The sequence below is a fragment of the Trichomonas vaginalis genome, chromosome II, assembly GCF_026262505.1.
Source record: "Trichomonas vaginalis G3 chromosome II, whole genome shotgun sequence".
In the NCBI taxonomy this organism is placed as follows: domain Eukaryota; phylum Parabasalia; order Trichomonadida; family Trichomonadidae; genus Trichomonas; species Trichomonas vaginalis.
In genome coordinates, this window is record NC_067204.1 from 17,825,588 (window position 1) to 17,847,340 (window position 21,753).

At 34.1% G+C, this 21,753-nt stretch overlaps 11 protein-coding genes across 11 annotated transcripts, besides 1 other annotated feature; 8 read left to right on the forward strand and 3 right to left on the reverse strand.

Moving 5' to 3' along the window:
• Positions 1-392: 392 nt before the first annotated feature.
• Positions 393-755, forward strand: TVAGG3_0563500 (uncharacterized protein; the record flags this gene model as incomplete). Its single annotated transcript, XM_051238536.1, has 1 exon — positions 393-755. One exon carries the CDS (start codon positions 393-395, stop codon positions 753-755), a length of 363 nt encoding a protein of 120 aa, XP_051096360.1.
• Positions 756-773: 18 nt separating this feature from the next.
• TVAGG3_0563510 (serine threonine-protein phosphatase family) lies at positions 774-1,016 on the forward strand (the record flags this gene model as incomplete). The annotated part of the gene is made up of 1 exon (XM_051238537.1): positions 774-1,016. One exon carries the CDS (start codon positions 774-776, stop codon positions 1,014-1,016), a length of 243 nt encoding a protein of 80 aa, XP_051096361.1.
• A 4-nt stretch (positions 1,017-1,020) lies between these two features.
• TVAGG3_0563520 (uncharacterized protein) lies at positions 1,021-1,689 on the reverse strand (the record flags this gene model as incomplete). The annotated part of the gene is made up of 1 exon (XM_051238538.1): positions 1,021-1,689. The coding sequence occupies one exon, from the start codon at positions 1,687-1,689 to the stop codon at positions 1,021-1,023; it is 669 nt and encodes a 222-aa protein (XP_051096362.1).
• A 633-nt stretch (positions 1,690-2,322) lies between these two features.
• Positions 2,323-20,154: a mobile genetic element.
• On the forward strand, positions 5,019-5,171 carry TVAGG3_0563540 (uncharacterized protein; the record flags this gene model as incomplete). The annotated part of the gene is made up of 1 exon (XM_051238539.1): positions 5,019-5,171. The coding sequence occupies one exon, from the start codon at positions 5,019-5,021 to the stop codon at positions 5,169-5,171; it is 153 nt and encodes a 50-aa protein (XP_051096363.1).
• Positions 5,191-5,775, forward strand: TVAGG3_0563550 (phage tail repeat-like family; the record flags this gene model as incomplete). The annotated part of the gene is made up of 1 exon (XM_051238540.1): positions 5,191-5,775. One exon carries the CDS (start codon positions 5,191-5,193, stop codon positions 5,773-5,775), a length of 585 nt encoding a protein of 194 aa, XP_051096364.1.
• TVAGG3_0563560 (uncharacterized protein) lies at positions 6,123-6,773 on the forward strand (the record flags this gene model as incomplete). Its single annotated transcript, XM_051238541.1, has 1 exon — positions 6,123-6,773. The coding sequence occupies one exon, from the start codon at positions 6,123-6,125 to the stop codon at positions 6,771-6,773; it is 651 nt and encodes a 216-aa protein (XP_051096365.1).
• TVAGG3_0563570 (organellar and viral DNA polymerase type B) lies at positions 7,909-8,247 on the forward strand (the record flags this gene model as incomplete). Its single annotated transcript, XM_051238542.1, has 1 exon — positions 7,909-8,247. A coding segment is annotated over one exon (339 nt), but the record flags the coding sequence as incomplete, so codon positions are not given.
• On the forward strand, positions 11,122-11,901 carry TVAGG3_0563580 (KilA, N-terminal/APSES-type HTH, DNA-binding family; the record flags this gene model as incomplete). The annotated part of the gene is made up of 1 exon (XM_051238543.1): positions 11,122-11,901. The coding sequence occupies one exon, from the start codon at positions 11,122-11,124 to the stop codon at positions 11,899-11,901; it is 780 nt and encodes a 259-aa protein (XP_051096367.1).
• Positions 12,434-12,883, reverse strand: TVAGG3_0563590 (protein of unknown function, DUF4106 family; the record flags this gene model as incomplete). Its single annotated transcript, XM_051238544.1, has 1 exon — positions 12,434-12,883. One exon carries the CDS (start codon positions 12,881-12,883, stop codon positions 12,434-12,436), a length of 450 nt encoding a protein of 149 aa, XP_051096368.1.
• TVAGG3_0563600 (uncharacterized protein) lies at positions 13,528-13,797 on the forward strand (the record flags this gene model as incomplete). Its single annotated transcript, XM_051238545.1, has 1 exon — positions 13,528-13,797. A coding segment is annotated over one exon (270 nt), but the record flags the coding sequence as incomplete, so codon positions are not given.
• Positions 14,301-14,906, reverse strand: TVAGG3_0563610 (uncharacterized protein; the record flags this gene model as incomplete). The annotated part of the gene is made up of 1 exon (XM_051238546.1): positions 14,301-14,906. A coding segment is annotated over one exon (606 nt), but the record flags the coding sequence as incomplete, so codon positions are not given.
• Positions 20,155-21,753: the final 1,599 nt, after the last annotated feature.

The following is a 21,753-nucleotide window of genomic DNA, read 5'->3' on the forward strand; positions in this document are numbered from 1 at the left end:
CACATGGGATTTTCAATACCAAGTAGACTGGACTTTGAGAGACTCTTTAGAAACTTTAGACGTTATACATAACCATCCATGCTTTTACTTTACATCCGATAAAAGTGGTTTGGAAAGTGTCATGAAATGGTTAGAGGACATACATGACTATGAGTTTAGATATGACAAGATAGAATATGAGAGAGGTCCTATAAACCGGAGAAAGTGTCATAACAAAGAAATTTTATTAGTAAGTAAATGTGGTTTGAAATAGGACTACTTGTTTTAGGTTTTTTCCATTGTGTCATTTATTTATTTGACGTGGCAGAAAAGTACAGAGAATATGAAGATGGACCAATGCCTGCAAATGTTCAGTATATGTACTCGTAAGAGATATTTTTATCTAATATTAAATGGACGCACAGAACTTAGCGAATGCACAGCAACCTGGACAACCAAACCCAGAGAATATTCCAAATGAAGTTAGAATACAAACTGCAATGGCAAACTATGGTCAAGTGCCAACAGATGTACAAATGCAAACTGCCATGTCAAATGACGCTGCGTTAGGTTTGCCACCATGGTATGCAAATATGAGATGGAAAGAGTTTTATACAAACCCTGAAGTGGGATATAAACAACTTTATGCAGATGACGCGAACACAGGAGTTGACCCAGAATATGTTTTCTACCAGAGGAGAAACAGAATGTATGAGCTCCAGTTAAAGAATGCTATGGAACTCAACAGGAAACGTAAGAGACTAGGCGGACATTAGATTTTTACATATAGTAAAATGGGTTTCTTCAGTAGTATTGGAAACTTCTTCAGAAGAGTTGGAAGAGGTATATGGAATGGAATAAAAACCGTAGGAAGAGGAATTTGGAACGGTGTCAAAAATATTGGTAAAAGAGTAGGTCAGTTCGTTGGTATTATACCTAAAGACCCTGAACCAGAAGAGCAAGCTCCTGTTATACAACAGCCTGAACCTGCACCACAGTCTAGTTGGCAACCAAATCCAACACCTCAACCGTATTAAAAAATTATATTTTTACCGTTCGATAGTAGTTGTATATGAAACTAAGTTCTAAGTAAAACGCATGGTATAATGGAATTATTCTTTTTCTTCCATCTGTAGTAAACCATACTTGAAAGTCTGAAATACTTCCACTTGGTGGTTCGTATAACTTTGTAGGTTTTTCGTAAAAGTCATTCATCAGACATAAGAAAGAGTTTTGGGCGCCAGAAAATGAAGCATGAACAATAATAGCATCTTGGTCGAAAACATTTTCATATGTTCCATTAGGGTTTTCGACTTCATAAAAGTCTGGGTGTACTGGATATGCTGCAGGCTGATTTAACATCCTCATAAATCTATACCATGCCAAGTTGTTATATTTTGTAGAAATATAAACGTTTTCTCCAAGGTCTTCTATTCTATTGATTTTAACAGTTGCATTTTTCCTGTCATAAATAATATCGAGATGGTATTCTCCTTCGTCAATGTTATACTGGTTTGCATATTCGAGATAGATATCGTTTATTTTTTCTTGAAAAGCTTGAAGAGTTGTTTCTAAATTTACAAGCAAACTAACTTGTAAAAGTTTTCCCTGTTCAAATTTCTCATACATACGTTTTTCTTTGTTATAGTATCGAACTTCAAAACCGACCGTAAATGGGAAACCATGTATGGCTTCTGAAATGAACTTCATTCTACGAAAGCCAATAGCTTTTGTGACAGATGGGTCTCTTAGCCATCTTAATGGGTAGTCAAAACGATAGCCTTCATGCTTTACGGTCTCTGTCTCAAACTTTTGACCGACATTAGTAAAAAGTTCATCTAATGGTTTAGTTGTAGCAACTCTAGAATTTTCTTTTTCTATTGAAAGCATATTTTATCTAGAATAAAAATGTCGAAAGATATTGCTTCCATAAGAGAAATACAACACAACCGACAACTCATTATGCAAGCTCTAAATAAGAACACAACAAACTTTTCAAACTATTCTAAGATATCTGAGTCATTGAAAGAAGGAAACTTAAAACTGACATTAAACCCAATGACAGATGAGTTTCTATTTCAAGACAAGAAGAACAATACTGTCTGTATAAATCCAACAAAAGGAACTTTAAACGAGAAACCTATAAATGAACTTCTTTTGAAAGCAGATGTTGACAACAAAGCTGACAAAGAATATGTAGACGATGCAATAGCAAAAGAAGAAGAAAGAGCTAACAATGCTTATGCAACAAAAGAACATACTCATCCTGAACTAGCAGACAAAACATATGTTGACAATAAAATGTCAAGTGAAGTGACAAGAGCTGAAAACGAATATTCTAAAAAGACTCATATACATTCTATATCTGAAATAACAGACTTACAAGAAACCTTAAACAGTAAAAGTGCCGTTGGACATACACATACCATTGCAAATATTACAAACTTACAAGAAACCTTAAACAGGAAAAGTGCCGTTGGACATACACATACTATTGCAAATATTACAAACTTACAAGAAACCTTAAACAGGAAAAGTGCCGTTGGACATACACATTCTATATCTGAAATAACAGACTTAAACTTTAGCCTTGAAAATAAAGCAGATAAAACATATGTCAATGAAATATACCAAAGTTTGATAGGAACAACAAAAAATATTGAAACTATTGTTGGTGACTTTTCTGTCTATGAAGAAAATAAATATTTTAGATGGCAATTGGTACACTCCTTAAAAAATGGTATACGGTGTAAACTCATTCCGAAAAATAACAATGAAATGTATGTAAGCTATATAAAGAATGATGGTACACAAGTTAAAGTTCCATTAGACAACAACTGCTACTTAAACTTATATGGAGACGAACAAAAGAAATATTTAAGAGTTTATGAAATGGCAGATATGACATTGCCTGACCCAGCTCCAGCACCATATTATTATGACTATGGAGATGACGACAGAACACCACATGTAGATGAACAAAAGCAAACATTATATTTAGATTATTATAGATATAAAAGATATAATGCAATAGAAAAAACGAGAATAGTATATTATTATATAGATGACAGAAATAAATATTATAGTCAAGATTTTACCCACCCTGAAAACATAAGATTATATTATAAAAAATATTCTGACACAAACCAGAAGAAACCTGAAATAGTTGCACTATATTTTAAGTTCAAAAGAGACAATCCTATAATATCTCATATGTTTGATTTAATGAACCCTGTAGGTTCTATTTATACATCTATGGAAGCAAGAGGTCCTCAAGTAATGTTTGGTGTTGGTGCATGGGAACAAATAGTTGACAGGTTTTTGTATTGTGCAAACTCTTCAAAGGAAACAGGAGGTTCGAAGAAAATTACTGAAGCAAACCTTCCACCGCACACTCATACAGGAACTACAAACTTTTCTGGTGACCATAGTCACTCATTAAGAGACCATCCATTATACAACTCAGAATATTATGCTGGCTATGACGTTTTATCTCCAGATTATAACCATTCAGCAAAAAAGACTTTTCGACCAACTGAACCAGGAGGAAATCATTCACATACTTTCACAACAAATCCAACAGGCTTGGGTAAAGAATACATGCCACCTTACATGACAGTTTACGCATGGTATAGAATTGCTTAGTCGTCATTTTCAACTTCTTTAGCATATTCGTCAGGAGTTGTCTTATATTTGTTAGGAACTGTCTTTGAAAGTATACCACCTTGAACTTTGACAAGTTTGAAACGAGGTCTGACAATAGTAGTTTTATCTTCTGCTTGCAGTGTGTACATTTTGCCATGTTTGCCTAAAATTTCATAATATTCTCTTGTATACTTTCTTCTATTTTTACGAACACGAATGTGAGTACCTGTCGGGTTCCCATTGTTGTCATAGTCAATAGTATTTTCATATGGGTCGCGTTTAGGTATTTCTATTTTTACTTTGTCACCTTTCTTAAGTTTGAAGCCCGGCATTCTTTCTTGTTTGTCTCTTTTGACTAAATTATTAAATATATAGTCTTTCTCTAAGTCAGGGTTGTTTTTCATTTCTTCGGGGGAGTGGTTTCCCAAACCTTTTTGTTTACGGCTATTGTAAATATTTAAAACTTGTCTCATCTTTGCCTGGGAGAAGTGTCTATACTTGTCGTCATATGACATTTCATTTGCTTCACCACCTTGTGGTTGGTTTAAGTCTCTTAACATTTTTATACAACCGTCAATGACACCAAGAGCAGAATGGTTTTGGTCGACAATGAAATATTGGTTTACATTTTTTGAACGCAGATAGTTTTTTACATCATCTGATTTGAAAGAACTTTCACAGTCAGATGTCAGTTTTGTTGGATGGTATTTGTCAACGAATATTGTCAAAGCAGTTTTCACATCTAAAATATTTTTGGACCATAATGGTATGGCTTCACAGTATCTTGTGTTTTGACCGACAAATATTAGCCAGTATGGTGGTCCATCTGTTCTAACTCTCGGAATGTTTTCCAAGATATCCATAAACCAAGCATTTGGTGTTGAACTAAAGATTTTTATCATGAGTGCTTTCTTTGTCGCCTTAGAAACATAGGGGTCCTTGTTTGGATTCGTCATTTTTTAACCCATAAGAAATGGGTTTATTTGGCGCATTAGCAGGAGTCGCATCTAGATTTTTACCCACAGTTGGAACAATAGCCAGAGGTGCATTTGGAATTGGAAGGAAGATTTTGAGTACATTAGGTATACTGAAAGAGAAAGCACAACCTATTATACAAACTGTACAGAAAGGTTGGGAGGTAGCACGAGATGCAACAAATCTTATTCCAAATCCTGAAACAAGAGGAAAAGTTCAAGGATGGATGGACAATGTAGGAAGACAAGCAGGAAACTATTATAACAAAGCAAATGACTACTATAACCAAGCAGGACACTATATGGACCAAGGTGAAAGATTCTTTAACAGAGGATATAACCATACACAACAATGGGTAAACAATAACCAACCTCAACCGCCTCAAACGTGGGGAATGTAAAGTTTTTTACTGAGATGAAATGAACAATACAGCATTGAGACAAATGGGTTCAAGATGGATTTGTCGGCTTCCAGCAGTTACACAACGTGTTTGTCAAGTTCTTCCTATACCTCAGGAAGTTTTAGACCGACTTAAAAAACCTAAACAACCAGTTGAAAACAAACCAAACTAAAATTTTTTACTGAGATGAAATGACCGAAGAAGTTGAAACGGTAGATTTGACACCACAAACAAAAAGTTCAGAACCATTGTCAAAACCTGTCAAAGAACTTACAGATGAAGAGAAAAATTCAATAATAGAAAGTGCCAGGTCTGGAAATACAAACCCTAACTACAAAGTCACTTTTCATAAAAATGGAACGGCTAGTATCTCAAAAAAGAAACAGACTCTCACAAATAAAATATTGAAGTCTGAAGGAGCTTTCGAGACAACAGATGGAAAAGTTTACTTCACTGACCAACAGTTCATTATAGAACATCTCATTGACTTAGAGTCGAAATATTCTAAACTTTACAACAAACACAAAAAGTTGAAAGGAAAACAAAAACAAATGGCATATGATATTTATGAAGATGTTGACGACACAACTGTTCCTGCAGGTGAGGTACAGTCAGAGAAACCGAAAAGTGACGAAAAACCGATAGAAGAAGAAAAACCAAAAACTGAAGATAAACCAAAACCAAAGTTTAGTTTGGAAACTAAACCAAGTCAACCTTCATTAGCTGGTATGGGTTGGCGTCAAAGACTTATGGCAGCAGGCGGTTATGTAAAGTAAAGAAAAAAATATTTTTTTAAATTTTATTTGAAATGTACGCTGAGTTTGTTGGAGAAGACCGTTGGGAAACTTGTTTGTTAGATGAGAAATATAAAATGGCATACCATTTTAAAACAATATATTTTTACATATATTAAATGCTTCAGGTTGAAAAACAAAGAACAAAAGTAGCAGATACAAAACCATTAGACTATATCTTTACAAATGCTGGTAGGACTATATCAGATGAAGAAATTTCATCCCGAACATACAGGTTTGACTATCCAATTCGTTGGCTTCAAAGTCCTTCAGATGCAAAGGCAATAGGATTTAGAAGAGTTTTGTTTTCAAATAGAACTAACGCATTTATGTTCGCAGTATATTTTCATGGGCAGTATAAAGGTTCTGATGGTCTAATAGACAAATTTGACGAAATGAGAATCTTTACAGTTCGTTCAGACGAAAGTCTTGAGAAAACTCTAAATGACTTTCAAACTCAAATGAACAAATATTATTGGGAATTTCAAGAAAAATACGACTCTTTACTAAATGGAACATACTATCTGAAACTAGAATATGACAAGATGAACTCCACCGTTTCATTTCAAAAGATTGAAATTAACCCTCCAAGAGATACAGAGTTTTTATTTTGGAAAGTAGACAAACGTTCTTGGGCACAATTTCTTCGGTTACTAAACCAGAACGAACCATTACCACCAGATGGTCCATTTAAATTTATACTTCCACCAGCAGATTTGACAGTTTATAGAAACGTGTTTGACCCTCAAAATGTTATGTGTCATGCAAGTTTCAGTTCAAGCAACAATAGTTTTCTATGTATTGGTAAGGACTTTTATGACTTTGCTTCTAAATTCTACGAACCACCTAGTAACAGTTTCTCTGACTTTCAAGTTTGGTTCACAACAAATGGTGTGCAACATATTATTCCATTGTACTATGACTTTTATCTCGAATTGTCTTTCATATATAACTACGGAAAAGTGCTGAAAAAGTATTGAAAAATAATGTTTATGTTAGCATGTTAGATCTAACACGTTTTCTAACACGTTTTCTAACCTCTTGAATTTTCATGACTTCATCGTAAATGTTTTGTCAAGACTTCTTCGTACATGTTTTGTCAAGACTTCTTCGTACATGTTTTGTCAAGACTTCTTCGTAATGAGTGTAAAGGACCCAAAAATAATGTTTAGGTGAAGAGGTGCGATCTCACCTCTTTTTTCACCTTTTTTTTCACATCTTGAATTTTCATGACTTCTTCGTAAATGTTTTGTCATGACTTCTTCGTAAATGTTTTGTCATGACTTCTTCGTAAATGTTTTGTCAAGACTTCTTCGTAAATGTTTTGTCAAGACTTCTTCGTAAATGTTTTGTCATGACTTCTTCGTAAATGTTTTGTCAAGACTTCTTCGTAATGAGTGTAAAGGACCCAAAAATAAAGTTTATGTTAGAATGTTAGATCTAACATATTTTCTAACACGTTTTCTAACATGGTCTAAAACTCTTGAATTTTCATGAATTTCCTTAAGATAGAAAAAATAAAGTTAGTTTTATTTTTTTTTATTTTGTATGTAAGATATGATTTCAGGGATTTTTTTGACGAAGTGTCAATGTTCACTTCGTCAAAAAATAACAGTTATCTAATGAAAAAGTTAGTTTTATTTTGTATTTGACGAGAATGTCGGGTAAATGTTTTGTCATGAATTTCCTTAAGATAGAAAAAATAAAGTTAGTTTTATTTTGTATTTTTTTGTATGTAAAGATATGATTTCAGGGATTTTTTTGACGAAGTGTCAATGTTCACTTCGTCAAAAAATAACAGTTATCTAATGAAAAAGTTAGTTTTATTTTGTATTTGACGAGAATGTCGGGTATATGTTTTGTCAAAACTTCTTCGTAAATGTTTTGTCAAAACTTCTTCGTAAATGTTTTGTCAAACATGAACGTAAATGTTTTGTCAAGACTTCTTCGTAATGAGTGTAAAGGACCCAAAAATAATGTTTAGGTGAAGTGGTGCGATCTCACCTCTTTTTTCACCTTTTTTTTCACATCTTGAATTTTCATGAATTTTCCCGAAATAAAAAATAAAGTTAGTTTTATTTTTTTTATTTTTTTTATTTTGTATAAAAAATAAAAATGTCAACAATCGGCACAACAACAATACAAACAACTACAGCACCAAACTCTTTAGTCATGAATCCTACGTCAATGTTGGTAGGGATGAAAAGCTTCATTCCTTCTTCATATACTTTTGAAACAGAAATCCAGAAGATAAAGCAAGAACTTTTAACATGTAATTTAGACTGTAGTGCGAAAGATGAAACAAATGAACAGTATCTTTATGAAATGGAGGACATTATTGACCATTTGCCTAAACTACCTGAAATTCAACAACAAAAACTCACTATTCCTGAATTCGATGAAATAGAAGTCAAAGCAACTGACTCGGTAGAAATAAAGAAGTTCATACGAAAGGTAAACTATGAGTTTCTAGGATTTCATTGCAACCATAAGGTTATGGACAAAGATTGCGACATGGTATATAAGAACATCTCTGACATATATAAATCTGAAGAATTTAAGACCTACGACAACTTTGTTTCGTTAGTTGCTGAATGTGTATGGCAGATAAGAGATGAAGATAGAAGAGGTAAAGTATGGAACAAACAAATAAAACCAGCAACTTTTGAGTTAAAGAAAACCATTGACGCTTTAGTTGTTTTAGCAGGTAAGGTTTCAGAATATAACGCAAAGTTGAACCCACAATGTTCTAAATGTAAAGCAGCAATAAGGAAATATAACTACTCCGTCAAAGAGATAGAACGTATGCGAAACGACTATGCTGACTTAAAGAAAGAAGCAGAAAAACCAGCAGAAGATAAAATGGACATGTTAGAATTTCTGAACAAAAACTATCCAACAGCAGAAGATTTCCTTCTATCTGACGTCAAGAAGAAATATAAAGAAACCTTCGGCATAGTTAAAACTTTTGACATACTGACAGAAGAAATAGAAGCTACGAAACTGTTTAGGATTTCAAATATACATCGTACAATTCATGTAAAACGCTTGTGAAAAAAGAGGTGAAAAAACAGGTGAGATCGCACCACTTCACCTAAACTTTATTTTTGCTGAAAAATGACCAAATTTCATGAGTTTTCCCGAAATAAAAAATAAAGTTAGTTTTATTTTTATTTATTTTTTTATTTTGTATGTAAGAACATATATGACAAACATTGAGTTTGAAACAGTTAAAAAGATAGACAATGACACCAAATTGGTTAGAATAGGTGATTTAAACGTAAGATACTCAAAGAAATACAACAAATATTCTTTGTCAGACATTATATTTCCATCTGGAAAGAAAACAAAGGACTGGGTTAGAATTGCTTCTACTCAGAAAATTTTGACAAGAAATCCTGAGCTTATGATATCGGTAAGATTCTATGGAACTACAGCATATCTCATCGACAAAAGTCTTATACCAATAGTTTTGTTATGGTTAGACCCAGTTGTTGGATATAACTTCATAACATATGGTTCATTCGATACGGAACGTTGCAGTGAAGGCTTACTTTACATCGTTCAGAAACCGAAGGACTTCAATACAAAGAGATATAAGATAGGAAGGACATATAATATAACTCAAAGATATGACAGTACAGTCAATAGAGTCAAGGTTGTGTTTGCTAATGATATGAGAGCTGCAGAAACAGAACTACTTGAAAAGTTTGAGAAAATGTATGGTGCTCCCATAAAAGGTAAAGAAACGTTTGAAGTAGATGAGATAGATAAAGCTATAAAATTATTTGACGAAGTTGCTGAAAAATACATGTAAAGCGTTTATTTTTGGTCTTTTGTGAAAGATAGAAAATAAAGTTAGTGTCATTTTTTTGTATTTTTTTGTATGTAAGATATGATTTCAGGGATTTTTTTGACGAAGTGTCAACCTTCACTTCGTGTCATAATGTAAAAATAACGCTTACCATGTAAAACGGTTGTGAAAAAAACAGGTTAGAAAGGAGGTTAGATCTAACCTTCTACCCTAAATTATATTTGTGCTGAATTCAGCAAAAATAATGTTTAGGTGAAGTGGTGCGATCTCACCTGTTTTTTCACCTGTTTTCTCACAAGCGTTTATTTTTGGTCTTTTGTGAAAGTCAGAAAATAAAGTTAGTTTTATTTTTTTATTTTGTATGTAAGATATGATTTCAGGGATTTTTTTGACGAAGTGTCAATGTTCACTTCGTCAAAAAATAACAGTTATCTAATGAAAAAGTGTCATTTTATTTTTTTATTTTGTATGTAAGATATGATTTCAGGGATTTTTTTGACGAAGTGTCAATGTTCACTTCGTGTCATAATGTAAAAATAACGCTTACCATGTAAAACGCTTATAAAATAACTGGGGTAGAAAAGAGGTTAGATCTAACCTTCTACCCTAAATTATATTTGTGCTGAATTCAGCACAAATTTCATGAGTTTTGTATGTTTTAGACCATGTGAGAAAACAGGTGAAAAAACAGGTGAGATCGCACCTCTTCACCTAAACATTATTTTTGTCTGATTTACGCTCATTACGAAGAAGTTTTGACAAAACATTTACGAAGAAGTCTTGACAAAACATTTACGCTCATTACGATGAAGAAGTCTTGACAAAGCATGTACGAAGAAGTCATGACAAAACATTTACGAAGAAGTTTTGACAAAGCATGTACGTTCATGTTTGACAAAACATTTACGATGAAGTCTTGACAAAACATATACGTTCATGTTTGACAAAACATTTACGTTCATGTTTGACAAAACATTTACGATGAAGTCTTGACAAAACATTTACGAAGAAGTCTTGACAAAACATTTACGAAGAAGTCTTGACAAAACATTTACGAAGAAGTCTTGACAAAACATTTACGAGGTTAGAAAGGAGGTTAGATCTAACCTTCTACCCTAAAATATATTTTTGCTGAAAAATGACCAAAAATCTGAGTAAAATGGCATAAGATTGCTTCCCTCGGAAAACCGAGGGTAGAGATTCCGTATGAAAATCATGAAGAACAGCGAGACCGACTTTTATCTAGGTCGCCAAAACTCTATGAAAACAGTGAAATTTCTCTAGACCGACTTTTTTCGGTCTTGCATAAAACACATGAAAATCATGAGTTTCCTTAAGATAGAAAAAATAAAGTTAGTTTTATTTTTATTTATTTTTTTATTTTGTATGTAAAGACAGATATGTCAACAACAGAGAACACAACAACTGCTATCGTTCATGAAGCCATAAATGAAGAATACGAGTACATACAGTATAACAAACAGTTACGTCTCATTCGTTCAGTCAAAGACGATATGTACCAAATGCAAAGTATTTTGACAGCATGTTTTGCACCCGACACTAAGCTTCCTAAAGACTGGTTTAGGAACCAAAGCACCATTGAACTTTTGAGCGAAGCACAGCGAGACATACTTTTTTCTGAAAACAGTGAAGAACAGCGAGTAGGTAAAAAACCCCAGTCGCCAAAACTCTATGAAAACAGTGAAGAACAGCGAGTAGGTAAAAAACCCCAGTCGCCAAAACTCTATGAAAATCGTGAAAAATTGCCAAACGGTTTGAGAGGATATTATGTACATAGACTTCTTGTAAATGCTGTAGCAATGTGGGCTTCGCCTCGTTATGCTTGGAATATTTACAGACTTCTTGACGAAATTCATAGACAAGAACGTGAAGAGCTAGAGAACAAGCTTGAAGCAAAAGACAAAAGCATTCAGAAAAGAATACCACGTTCGGTACCAAAAGGAAAGGAAAAGAACTATAAGTATATGATTTATACTGAAGAGTTGGAGAAAGAAGAAGATAAAGATATGGTTATGTTGCATTTAGTCAGAAGAAACAACAAAAGCTTTTACGACCTTGCTAAGATTTACAAATCTGACAGAAATTGGTTCTATCGCGAAAACTTACCGATTTCAATGACACCGAATGAAGATGTGAAACAAATAGTTCAAGATACGTTACCTCAAACACACTATGATATTAAAGGTTGTACAATACTTACCTTCAAAGAAGATTTGTCATTGTTAAAGGAAAAAATAACAGAGTATTTTGACAACTTCAAACAAGTAGGGTAGATGAACTCTTTATTTTTCAAGCTTGACTTCAGATGGCTCAAGTAGCTCAATTAGGTAAATTGCCTCGTCAAATCCTTCTGGCATTCCGAGTCCTTCCTTCCAACAGGAAAAAAATTTCCTTCCAACAGGAAAAAATTTTCCTTCCGACAGGAAGAACTCTTCCTTCCAACAGGAAAAAATTTTCCTTCCAACAGGAAAAATTTTTCCTTCCGACAGGAAAATTTTTTCCAGTTGTCCGTCCGTAAACCATTCAAATTTTCGAAAATTGAGAACTTTTTGGTCGAACTTCAGAAAAAGTTTTTCCTTCCAACAGGAAAAATTTTTCCTTCCAACAGGAAAAAATTTTCCTTCCGACAGGAAAAAATTTTCCTTCCGACAGGAAGAACTCTTCCTTCCGACAGGAAAAGTTTTTCCTTCCGACAGGACACAAACGGATGACTGACGTTCCTCTTCCTGAATGCCTTCCAAAGCCAGAAGAACCGACAGCCCCAGCACCACAACAGACTTACTAAGACTAAACACTTACATTTTTTCAAGCTTGACTTTTTACAATTTGAACTTTGTTTGCGTAGATATGAATTCTGAAAGAAGTATGAGGGTCTTGTATGACTTTGTACTTCTCCCATAGTTCATGTCTGTCAAACTTACCTGCCATGGACTCTTTCATAAGTTCCATGAAATCGTCTTCGGACAATCCGGGGAAAAGTACAATGTCAGTAAGTATTCTCTTTACATCCTTACTTAAACTCTTTGCTGTCTGTACACATATTACGACTGAGATGTTAAAGTGTCTGAGCTTCTTAAGAATTCGACACATATCTTGTTCTCTGTTCTTTAACAAAGGATGAGAGGCGAAATCATCTAAGATAAGAAGACATCTATGAGGGTAAGTCTTCCAATCGTAAGATTGCAATTTCTTCGAAATGTATTCTATCTCTTTCTGTTTGTTTCTGAAGTGTTTCTTCTCTAATATTCTCTGCATTTCCTCATTTGGGTCTTTAAACTTCGAATTTATATACTCATTATAGCATTGTACTTCAAAACCCTTCTTTGGTACTTCTTTATCCAATCTAACAACTCAGTATCCTTTATACATACTAACTTAGACTTCTTTATAATATCTTTGAACGAATTGACGGTTTGGTCAAATTGACCAGAAGTACTACAAATGACAACTAACTCATAAAATGGGTTCTTCTCATCTAGTTCTTGTTGTTGTGCAGCCATTTTAAGATAAGTGAAAGTCTTACCCGACCCAGGTGGTGCAATTAGACCTGTTATACCATTCTGAGCAAATAAGAACTTGTCATGTATGGGTTTTATCTGAGCATTTTCTAACTTCCTCTTGTTCTTGTTTAAAACATTCTCAAATTTTTTGTCAATGTCAGCAAACTTTTTTTCTAACATATTTTTAGAAAAATTAAAATTTTTATCTTTTAGAAAATGTCTAGCGATTTCGCTATCTATATTCGAGACAAGCTTTTCGACAGCAAAACATCTGTCGACCATAAAATCTTACATAGTGTAAACAAGAAAGGTGAATTTGTTCTAAAGTTCTGTTTCTGGGAATATGACAAGAACCATAAAACATTAAGCAGAGAAGTCTTAAAATTTGTCAATGACAGACTTGTTGACAGAGATGACGCCTCTTGGAAAGATGAAGTCCAACAAAATTTCTTAGAATGCAAAGAAGACACATGCGCTGTTCTTGAAGATGAAATAGAAAACAGAATAGATGAGCTATTAAAGGACAAAGAACTTTTACATAAATATAGTTGCGCCAAATTTGACATAACTCCACCAGAAAAGAAGAAGAAAGAAAAGAAAGAAAAGAAAGTAGAAGAAGAGAAGAAAGAACCTGAACCAGTTCCAGAGAAAAAGAAATTTGACATGTAAAAAATAAAATTTTATTTTTAGAACATTTCTGGGTCAATGTCAATGTTCTCTTCCTCTTTAGGAGCAAACACTGGCTTAGACTCTAAAATCTTTTTACCCAATTTACCTTGAACTTCAACTATCTTAGACTCATAATATTCATAGTCGTCTGCTTTCTTTGGTTCATAAGGTATAACAAGTTTGTATGCTTTGCCTTCTTTAAGGTTTGAAAACCTTCTGTCAAAACTTTCTTTGACTGCTAACAAACCTTCTATGTCTAAGTCTTCAAATTTCGCACCATTTTAGTCACAATAGCAAACTTAACTGGTTCGATGTTCCAAACTTTGCTGAATGAAGACTTTTCAAAATGGTAGAAGTAAACATTCAAATATGTGAATGGGTCTAGTTCTTCTTTAAGTCCTGACATGTACTTATTTACTGAGATGAATTTTGCCATCTTTTTCTATCGGATAAAAAAAATATTTTTTTAAAATTTACTCAGAAAAATTTTTCTTTGTATATACACCATTCTGAACATCTAAAAGACTTTTGACATTTGCCAAGAATGTTCGTTTAGACGCTGTCATATAACCATATTCTTGACAATATTGTTTATACGAATCGTACAATGACCTTTCATCTAAACACTCAAAGTCAGTTTCATCTATGAACAGTTCATATACACTCTTGTTTGCTTCTAACAATGTTTGTCTCTCTTCGGTATGTGGAATTTGTCTTGGATTGAACTTAGAAATATCTAATGTCATGAAATATGAGAACAAGTGGTTGTAAAAGTCAGATGTCAAAGTTTCTGCTAAGTCGTCAAAATATTCTGTATCTTGCATATGAGAATCTGACGTTCTGACAACTACATATCTTCTGTCAGAACTTTCTAACTTCATCGGAACAGAATTGTTTGAAACCATAATGAAGTTTGCAACATTTTCACAAACTCTTTGGTCTTTATATTTTCTTTCAACAACTCCAACTTTGTCTGTTATAAGACTCTTCAAAGCATCTGAGTTTAAAACTTTTGTTGTATCTATACTTTGAAGTTCATTGCAAACTATAAGTTTCATATTCTCTATTGAGGAGTTAAACTTGCCACAGATGTTTTCTAAGTTTGTCATATTCGGGTTCGAATAGCCCTCTAACAGTTTGCACAAAATATCTGTAAAGAATGTGTTCTTACCAGTTCCTTGTTTTCCAATTATAATGAGAGCAGTTTCATTTTTAGCACTTGGATGTTGTAAGATGTTTGCAAACCAACATAAGATATACTCATAAACCTTTTCGTTTCCATTGCATATAATTTCTTTGACATGGTCTAACCAAGCTTCTATAATATTTTCTTTCCATTCTACTTGTTCATATTTATATCCAGTGAAGATAGAATAGAAGTTTGGAGAAGGTGTATAGAACTTTATACCTCGAACTGAAAAATCTTCTAACTTTGACAATAAGATATCCCAAGCATCTAACATCTTCATGCCAACTTGTACGACTTTTATTTTCTTAAGTTTCTGTCTACATTCTTGTTCTGAAAACTATTGTTGCTTTAGGTTTGTTAAAGACTACATCCCATTCTTTCATAACATAACATTCTGGGGCAGAGTCAACATAAATGACTAAACGTTTCAAATTCTCGACTGCTTTGTTATAGTCTCGAAATGGACACATATTTCTGAATGCTTGGAAGTCATAAAAATCTGAAACATCTATTCTGTACATTTTTATAAAAATAAAAAAAATATTTTTTTTATTCTTGACTTTGTTGTTGCATTTGTTCCATTTGTTGCATTTGTTGTTCTTGAGCTATTTGTTGTTGAAGTTGTTCTTGTAAACAATACTTTCACCAGTTGCATCTTCCAATTCGAAACTTTCTGCCGTCATTGACAAATACATAGGACATAAAAGTTTTACAGGAACAAAGTTTGCGTCAACTAATGTCAACGTTATACTTGCCAAAGTGTTTGAGTTCACTAAGGTTGAAAATTCTGCATTCGAATGAACAATAGGCAAACCAGCAGAGAAAGTATTGTTTATAACGCATAAGTATCTTTTGGTCATAATAGTTTCTGTCGACATTCGAATAACACTTTGAACCTAAGTTTGAAACAATATATAAGATTGGTGTGCTTAATGTCAATGGAATAGACATTCCTTGTATGACACCTTTTCCTGTTATAGGAAACTGTTGGTAGTAAAAACCAGATATAAGTTTTGTATTATAGCTCATATTGTTTATAGTAAACTCAGTCGGACATCCAAACATAATGAAACCTGCTCTAGTTGCAGCACATGTTACACCCGTACTTAAAGTATTAAATAAGTCAACAAAACCTGTTGTGGTATATCTGAGTAAGTATCTTCAAAGGAGTATTTTTTACCATTCACAACAATAAAGTCTTCTGGTGTCAAAAGAGCAAAACAGGCTTTAGTCGTCATTGTGTTTAAGGTTAGTTTACAATACCGTCCTTGAGGACTTTGTAAGTTTGTTGTTATAGAATTATATGACTCAGGGTTTTTAGTCGTAATAGTATAAACCATTATATCTTCTGCCATTTATATATATTTAAAAGTTTTTCTGAAAGTGGAAAGAACTATCTAAACTTTCACATGGCGTTTCTTGAAGTTCTCTGTCTAAGAAGTTCAAATATTTTGTAAAGACATAGAACTTTCCTTTGTCTACACGAACAAACAAAACAGGGTCTTTCATATCGTTCAAAAGTGTGTAAAGTCCTTTACATGAAATAAAGTCTATATTATTTTTTCTTCAAACATCTTTCAAGAAGTTTTGACATTTTTACTTAGCAAATAAATTTTAATGAAATGTTGTGGTCGTCAAATATTTTTATGACGTCTGGGAAACTATACTTTAAGTTCAACGTTTCACCACCTTTCATAACGTATATCTTGTCAATGACATTATATGAAACACCACAGCAACTAATGTCGGGTTCTATTTCTTTGTTGTTTATATCGTCTGCCTCTGTCAAAAGTTTCAATAGTTCTTTCAAAACTTCATGAGGTGCAATGACATATGAGTTCACTTTTACAGGGTTGTGTTCGACCAAGTTTAACATTATACTTAAAGCTTGACAAATCTTCTCCTGAGTTTGAAGTTTGTCTTTCAGTTGTTGGTAGTCGTTTCGAATATCTGCAACAGAACTTAAGTCTCTGCTAACTTCAGGATATGTTGGTTGTTTCTTACAGGAACAATTGTTTATACCATCTTCGTCTTCGTATGGTTTCCCCACTTCAACATCTCTGTCTTTGACATGACAATAACACTTTGACTGTTTGTTTGAGTTGGTGAATTTAACTTCACATCTGCCACCGCCATTAAACCTTTTGAAACACTTACGCTTCTATTTTTCGGAAATGACATTTTACTTAGAATAAAAAGATGGACGTATTCGAGTATCTCTTCGAAGTGAAGCAGAACAAAGTTTACACACACAAACAATACAAATACATTGACAGAATAGTTCTTTATACAAACAATGGTAAATGTTATAGAATAGCAATATTTGCTGAACCAAAATATTTCCATAAAGCAAGAAAGTTGGTATAACTGAAATGGTGAAAGTTCTTGACGTTGACAAAAATATAACAACAAAACTTACAGATATTTCTAAAGGTAAGTTTATAATACAATATTATGTCAAAACTGGCGTACTGTCAATATTTGACGGAGAGAAGTCAGTTCAAGAACAACTTACTGACCTGCTGCCAAAATCTGCTCGATGGAAGCTGTCGTTATGCCAATCTGAGGAGCCCCAGCAGGTTTCATCGAAACGAATCTTCAAAAGAGCATCTTCCGTGAAAAGTGCTATTGGTTTGTAAACTTCTTTGCTCTCAGTTCATCTGGACCGTCTCTGTCACCAGTATATTGTATTTGAACTGTACCAACAGTTGAAATACCACCCATAAAGTCTTCTGAGTCAGCAAATGGAATGCCAAGCCAAAAGTTTGAACGGTCTCCATTTGTATATTGAGTTTTTTGACCTCCTGTATGAGTCCATACTTTCACATATGCATAATAGAAACTTTGCATTTCAGGGTTAATGGTCGTTGTGAAGTTGTTGTTAAAGTTCATAGCATCTAATGTCAAGTTGTATGACCTCATATCCTCAACTGTAGAATATTCTTCTCTTGGATAATATTTGCCATCTATGTTTATATGATATTTAATACCGGGGTTGTAGAAACAAGAATAGTCATTTATAGTTCGTCTGAACAGTACAAACATAGTATCTGCATGTTTCATTGCAGTTGTTAAAGCAATATCTGTTCTTGCACCTGGTCAGCACTTTGGTTTCCAACTTCACCTGCAAAGTCTTTGACAGATATTTGGTGTATAGGGAACATAAGTGGAACTGCAATATATTTGGCAGCTAAAGCATTTGAAATATCTGGGTCCAACATATAGACTGCAAGTCTGCTTTCTATTCTCTTGCATTCAAACTTTTCGCATGTAAACTTAACTGGGTCCCAAGCAGTTCCAGCAGCATTGAAATAATAGTTTACTTCATTGTTGAAGTTTGAGAAACCAAAGTCTAAGTCAACTTTGTCTTTGCAAAATTCGGCGAATGACGTTTGATTTGTTCCCTTTACGTCTGTAATAGTGAATGGGTCTTGTGTTGTGCAAATGACTAAGTTATTTTTGCTTGGAGTAAGTTCGATAGAAATTTTTCCTGCCCAGTTTGGCAAGTATCTTAAAAAACCTGAAGATGAGGAAAGATGACAAAGGAACTCTAAGTTTCAGTTTTACTTTGGTTACTGCTGCTGCAGTTTGTCCAGAAAGGTTAACATAAACTCCTGAACGTTAGGGTCAAGTCTTATTTTTCTCAATATTTGCATACTGGTCTGTTTTCTCTAGCTTGTGGTTGTACTGAGTTTCTCAAAGCGAACCATTCATAGTTTGCCCATGTTACTGTTTGAACTAAGTCAGAGTTAGAATATATCTTATATCCCATGAAAACTTCTGAGCATATTGGTATCCGACATAGAAAATTCCATTGCAACCTTTCTTGTCAGACAACTTGGCAGAAGGTTTTATTTCAATGTCTTGTTCCACGTAAAAATGAGTTGTCAATAGAAATAATATGAAACCTGTCGCAAGCAATATCTACTGTTGTTGAAGAACCTTCTCCAAACTCACCTACGTTTCCATAAGAAACAGCAGTTGTATATTCGTAAGTTCCAAACTATTTCTGACCTTCTAATGGCATTGTCGCATTCGTTATACCATTCGAACATTTCCGTTCATGGCATCCAAAACTGTTGGCGTTATATTCTGAGCGGCGTACATTTCATATGGGTAAAAATATAGAATAGTTGGATTTAATGTCATAATTGTTTCGGACCAAGCTTTACTTTCTTCCTGACTGAGTTTTTAACTCTTCTTTTTCCTTCATTGCCACTACTTTCACTAGATGAAGTTACTTCTTCACTATTTTCACTTTGTTCTACTCTCTTCTTTGGTGTCGCTTTTGGTAACTTGCCCTCTGCTTCAAGTTGTTGCATCTTTGCCTCATGTTCACCTAGTATGTTGTAAATTTCCCATGTCCTTTTTGCCTTTGGGCTCTGTCGCCCATCTCAGGTAACCTATATCCTAGAAAGATTTGTCATAGTTTGTATTTGAGTCTTCGCTTATTGTTTGCATGACTCTTTCCTGAGTTTCCGGTTCAAGCTCTTCAAACAGAGCTTGTCCATATGGAATAAGCTCGTTCCAAATATATTTTTGTAGCCATTCTGGTTTTCTTTCCATGTTACCAATAATATCTTTTGTGAATGGGAAAGCTTTTACCCAATGTTTCAGTCTTGCGTCATTTATTTTCTGTAGTTGGTTTATTTTGTCAAGGAACATGTTTTTCAATACTAACATTTCATTTGGTACTGTCCATTTGAGTTTTCTTAAATATTCATCCCTTCTCAGTTCATTGTCTGCAAAGTAAGTTTTTATGACATTTGCAAACTTTCGTTTGCAAGGTCATGTACAATAGGTTCTCTTCCTTCTCTCTCCCTAACTTTCTTTCTAAACTCTTCACCAAATATACCATCTCTATGGTTCTGTGTAGTTCTTTGAGATAAATGTTCTAGAACGTCAGGTGTTATATTTCCATCAGCCATGTTCATTTCATACTGGTCCAAAATATCTGCATGTTTCATATCTTTCAATGGCATTAAAGCCGCGCTGAAAAATACCAGCTATATCTGGTTCACCATTCACTTCCATTGCGTCTACAACTTCTTGAATTGTGGTTGTAAGTTTATGAACCACCTATCCGGATTAGCTTTATGACCCCATCTCATTGTAGTTCCATAGTCTGCAGAAACAAAAGTAGGTTTGTTTCCATATTGGTTAGGTTCTGAATGAACTTTAAACAATGTTTCATTTCTATATGTTTGGTGAAATTTAACCTTTTATTTTCACCGAGTTCAGCCAAAGATTGAACGTTATATGGTCGTAAGTAAAAAGGATTGTTGTATTTGCGTACACTTTCTTTCAGTTCTTCCATTCTATGCTGAATATTTTCATCTGATGTTGGAGTCTTTTGTATGTCGGCGAACATTTTCGATATTCTTCTACTATGTCAGCCGAATTTTTCTTAGACTCTTGGAAAGATTCCATATTCTCCGCATACTCTTGTTGAGGGTCAAGATTTTTCGCTGTTCCAAATCTTCATCTAGTTCTGTGAAGTTAGTTTCCAAAGGAGGGACTTGTTTGTTTCCTTCAGGCTCTTCTAGCTGTTGTTGCTGAACTATTTCTTCCATGTCTGGTTGTATCTGAACTTCTTCCTGTGGAGTTTCTTGTACCTCATCTGCTGGCATTTCATATATTCCGAGACCGTTTTTAAAAAGTTCCCTATCTAAGTCATCCGCATTCATAACCCTTTCTTCTTTCGTTCCGTCTCTATTTTTTACGCGTTTCATGAAGATAGTTGAATTATCATTTAGCTCTGACACCAAATATCTCGGAGTAAATTCATCCATGTCATTTGGATGATATGCTATTAAATCATATCCCTTAGCGAGCTTGTATTTTCCAGTTTGAAATTATATCCCATTTGGTGCTGAACCATAAAGCTAAATAGGTTCGGGTCAGTATTTCCTTCCTTGAACTTTCTAATAGCTTCTTTATATCTGTCACTAAAGTCAAGAGTATCTGGTAACCATAGTCTTCCTTAAGCATTTTTAAGAATTCTTGGTTTCCTTGTTCTCTACTTCTTTTATTCCTTGCTCTGTTTGTGGTTGTTGCTGTGCAGTGTTTTGAACTGTTGGTTGTGGTGCAGTGTTTTGAACTGTTGGTTTGTGGTGCAGTGTTTTGAACTGTTGGTTGTGGTGCAGTGTTTTGAACTGTTGTTGGTGCAGTGTTTTGAACTGTTGGTTGTGGTGCAGTGTTTTGAACTGTTGGTTGTTGTGTTGTTGTGGTTGGTTTTGGTGCATGCCTGTGTCTGTGTCCATGTGACGATGTAAATGTTTTAGGTAGTCCTGGTGCAGTGCTTCTCTTGGAGGGTTTGGTGGTATATAAGTTCCACTAGCTAGTATATAAGTTCCACCAGCTGGATATAAGTTCCACCAGCTGGCACATATGTTCCATCTGCAGCATAATGTCCTACCTGACTTTTCGTTTTTAAGAAAGCATTTACTAGGTCTTTTTGGTCTGTTGTAACTCTTTTTCTTGACTTTCCACAAAACAGTTGCTCTAACGGCGTCATAGCACTTTGAACTGCCTGTCTCGTTGCTGCATCTGTTATTTTCGTCATAGTGCTACTTCTCTTAACTCTTTGTCAAACCTTCAGACTTCAGTTTCTTTCCAGATGAAGTCGTTCACTAGTTTCACCTTACTATGAAGAGCTTCGAAGGCGTTCTTAAAGTCAGCATTCATTAAAGCTTCATTTGAACTGCTTCATCCGCTTGTATTTTTTCCTTATGACCCTATAAGTTGGGCTGCTTTGCGTTGGCTTG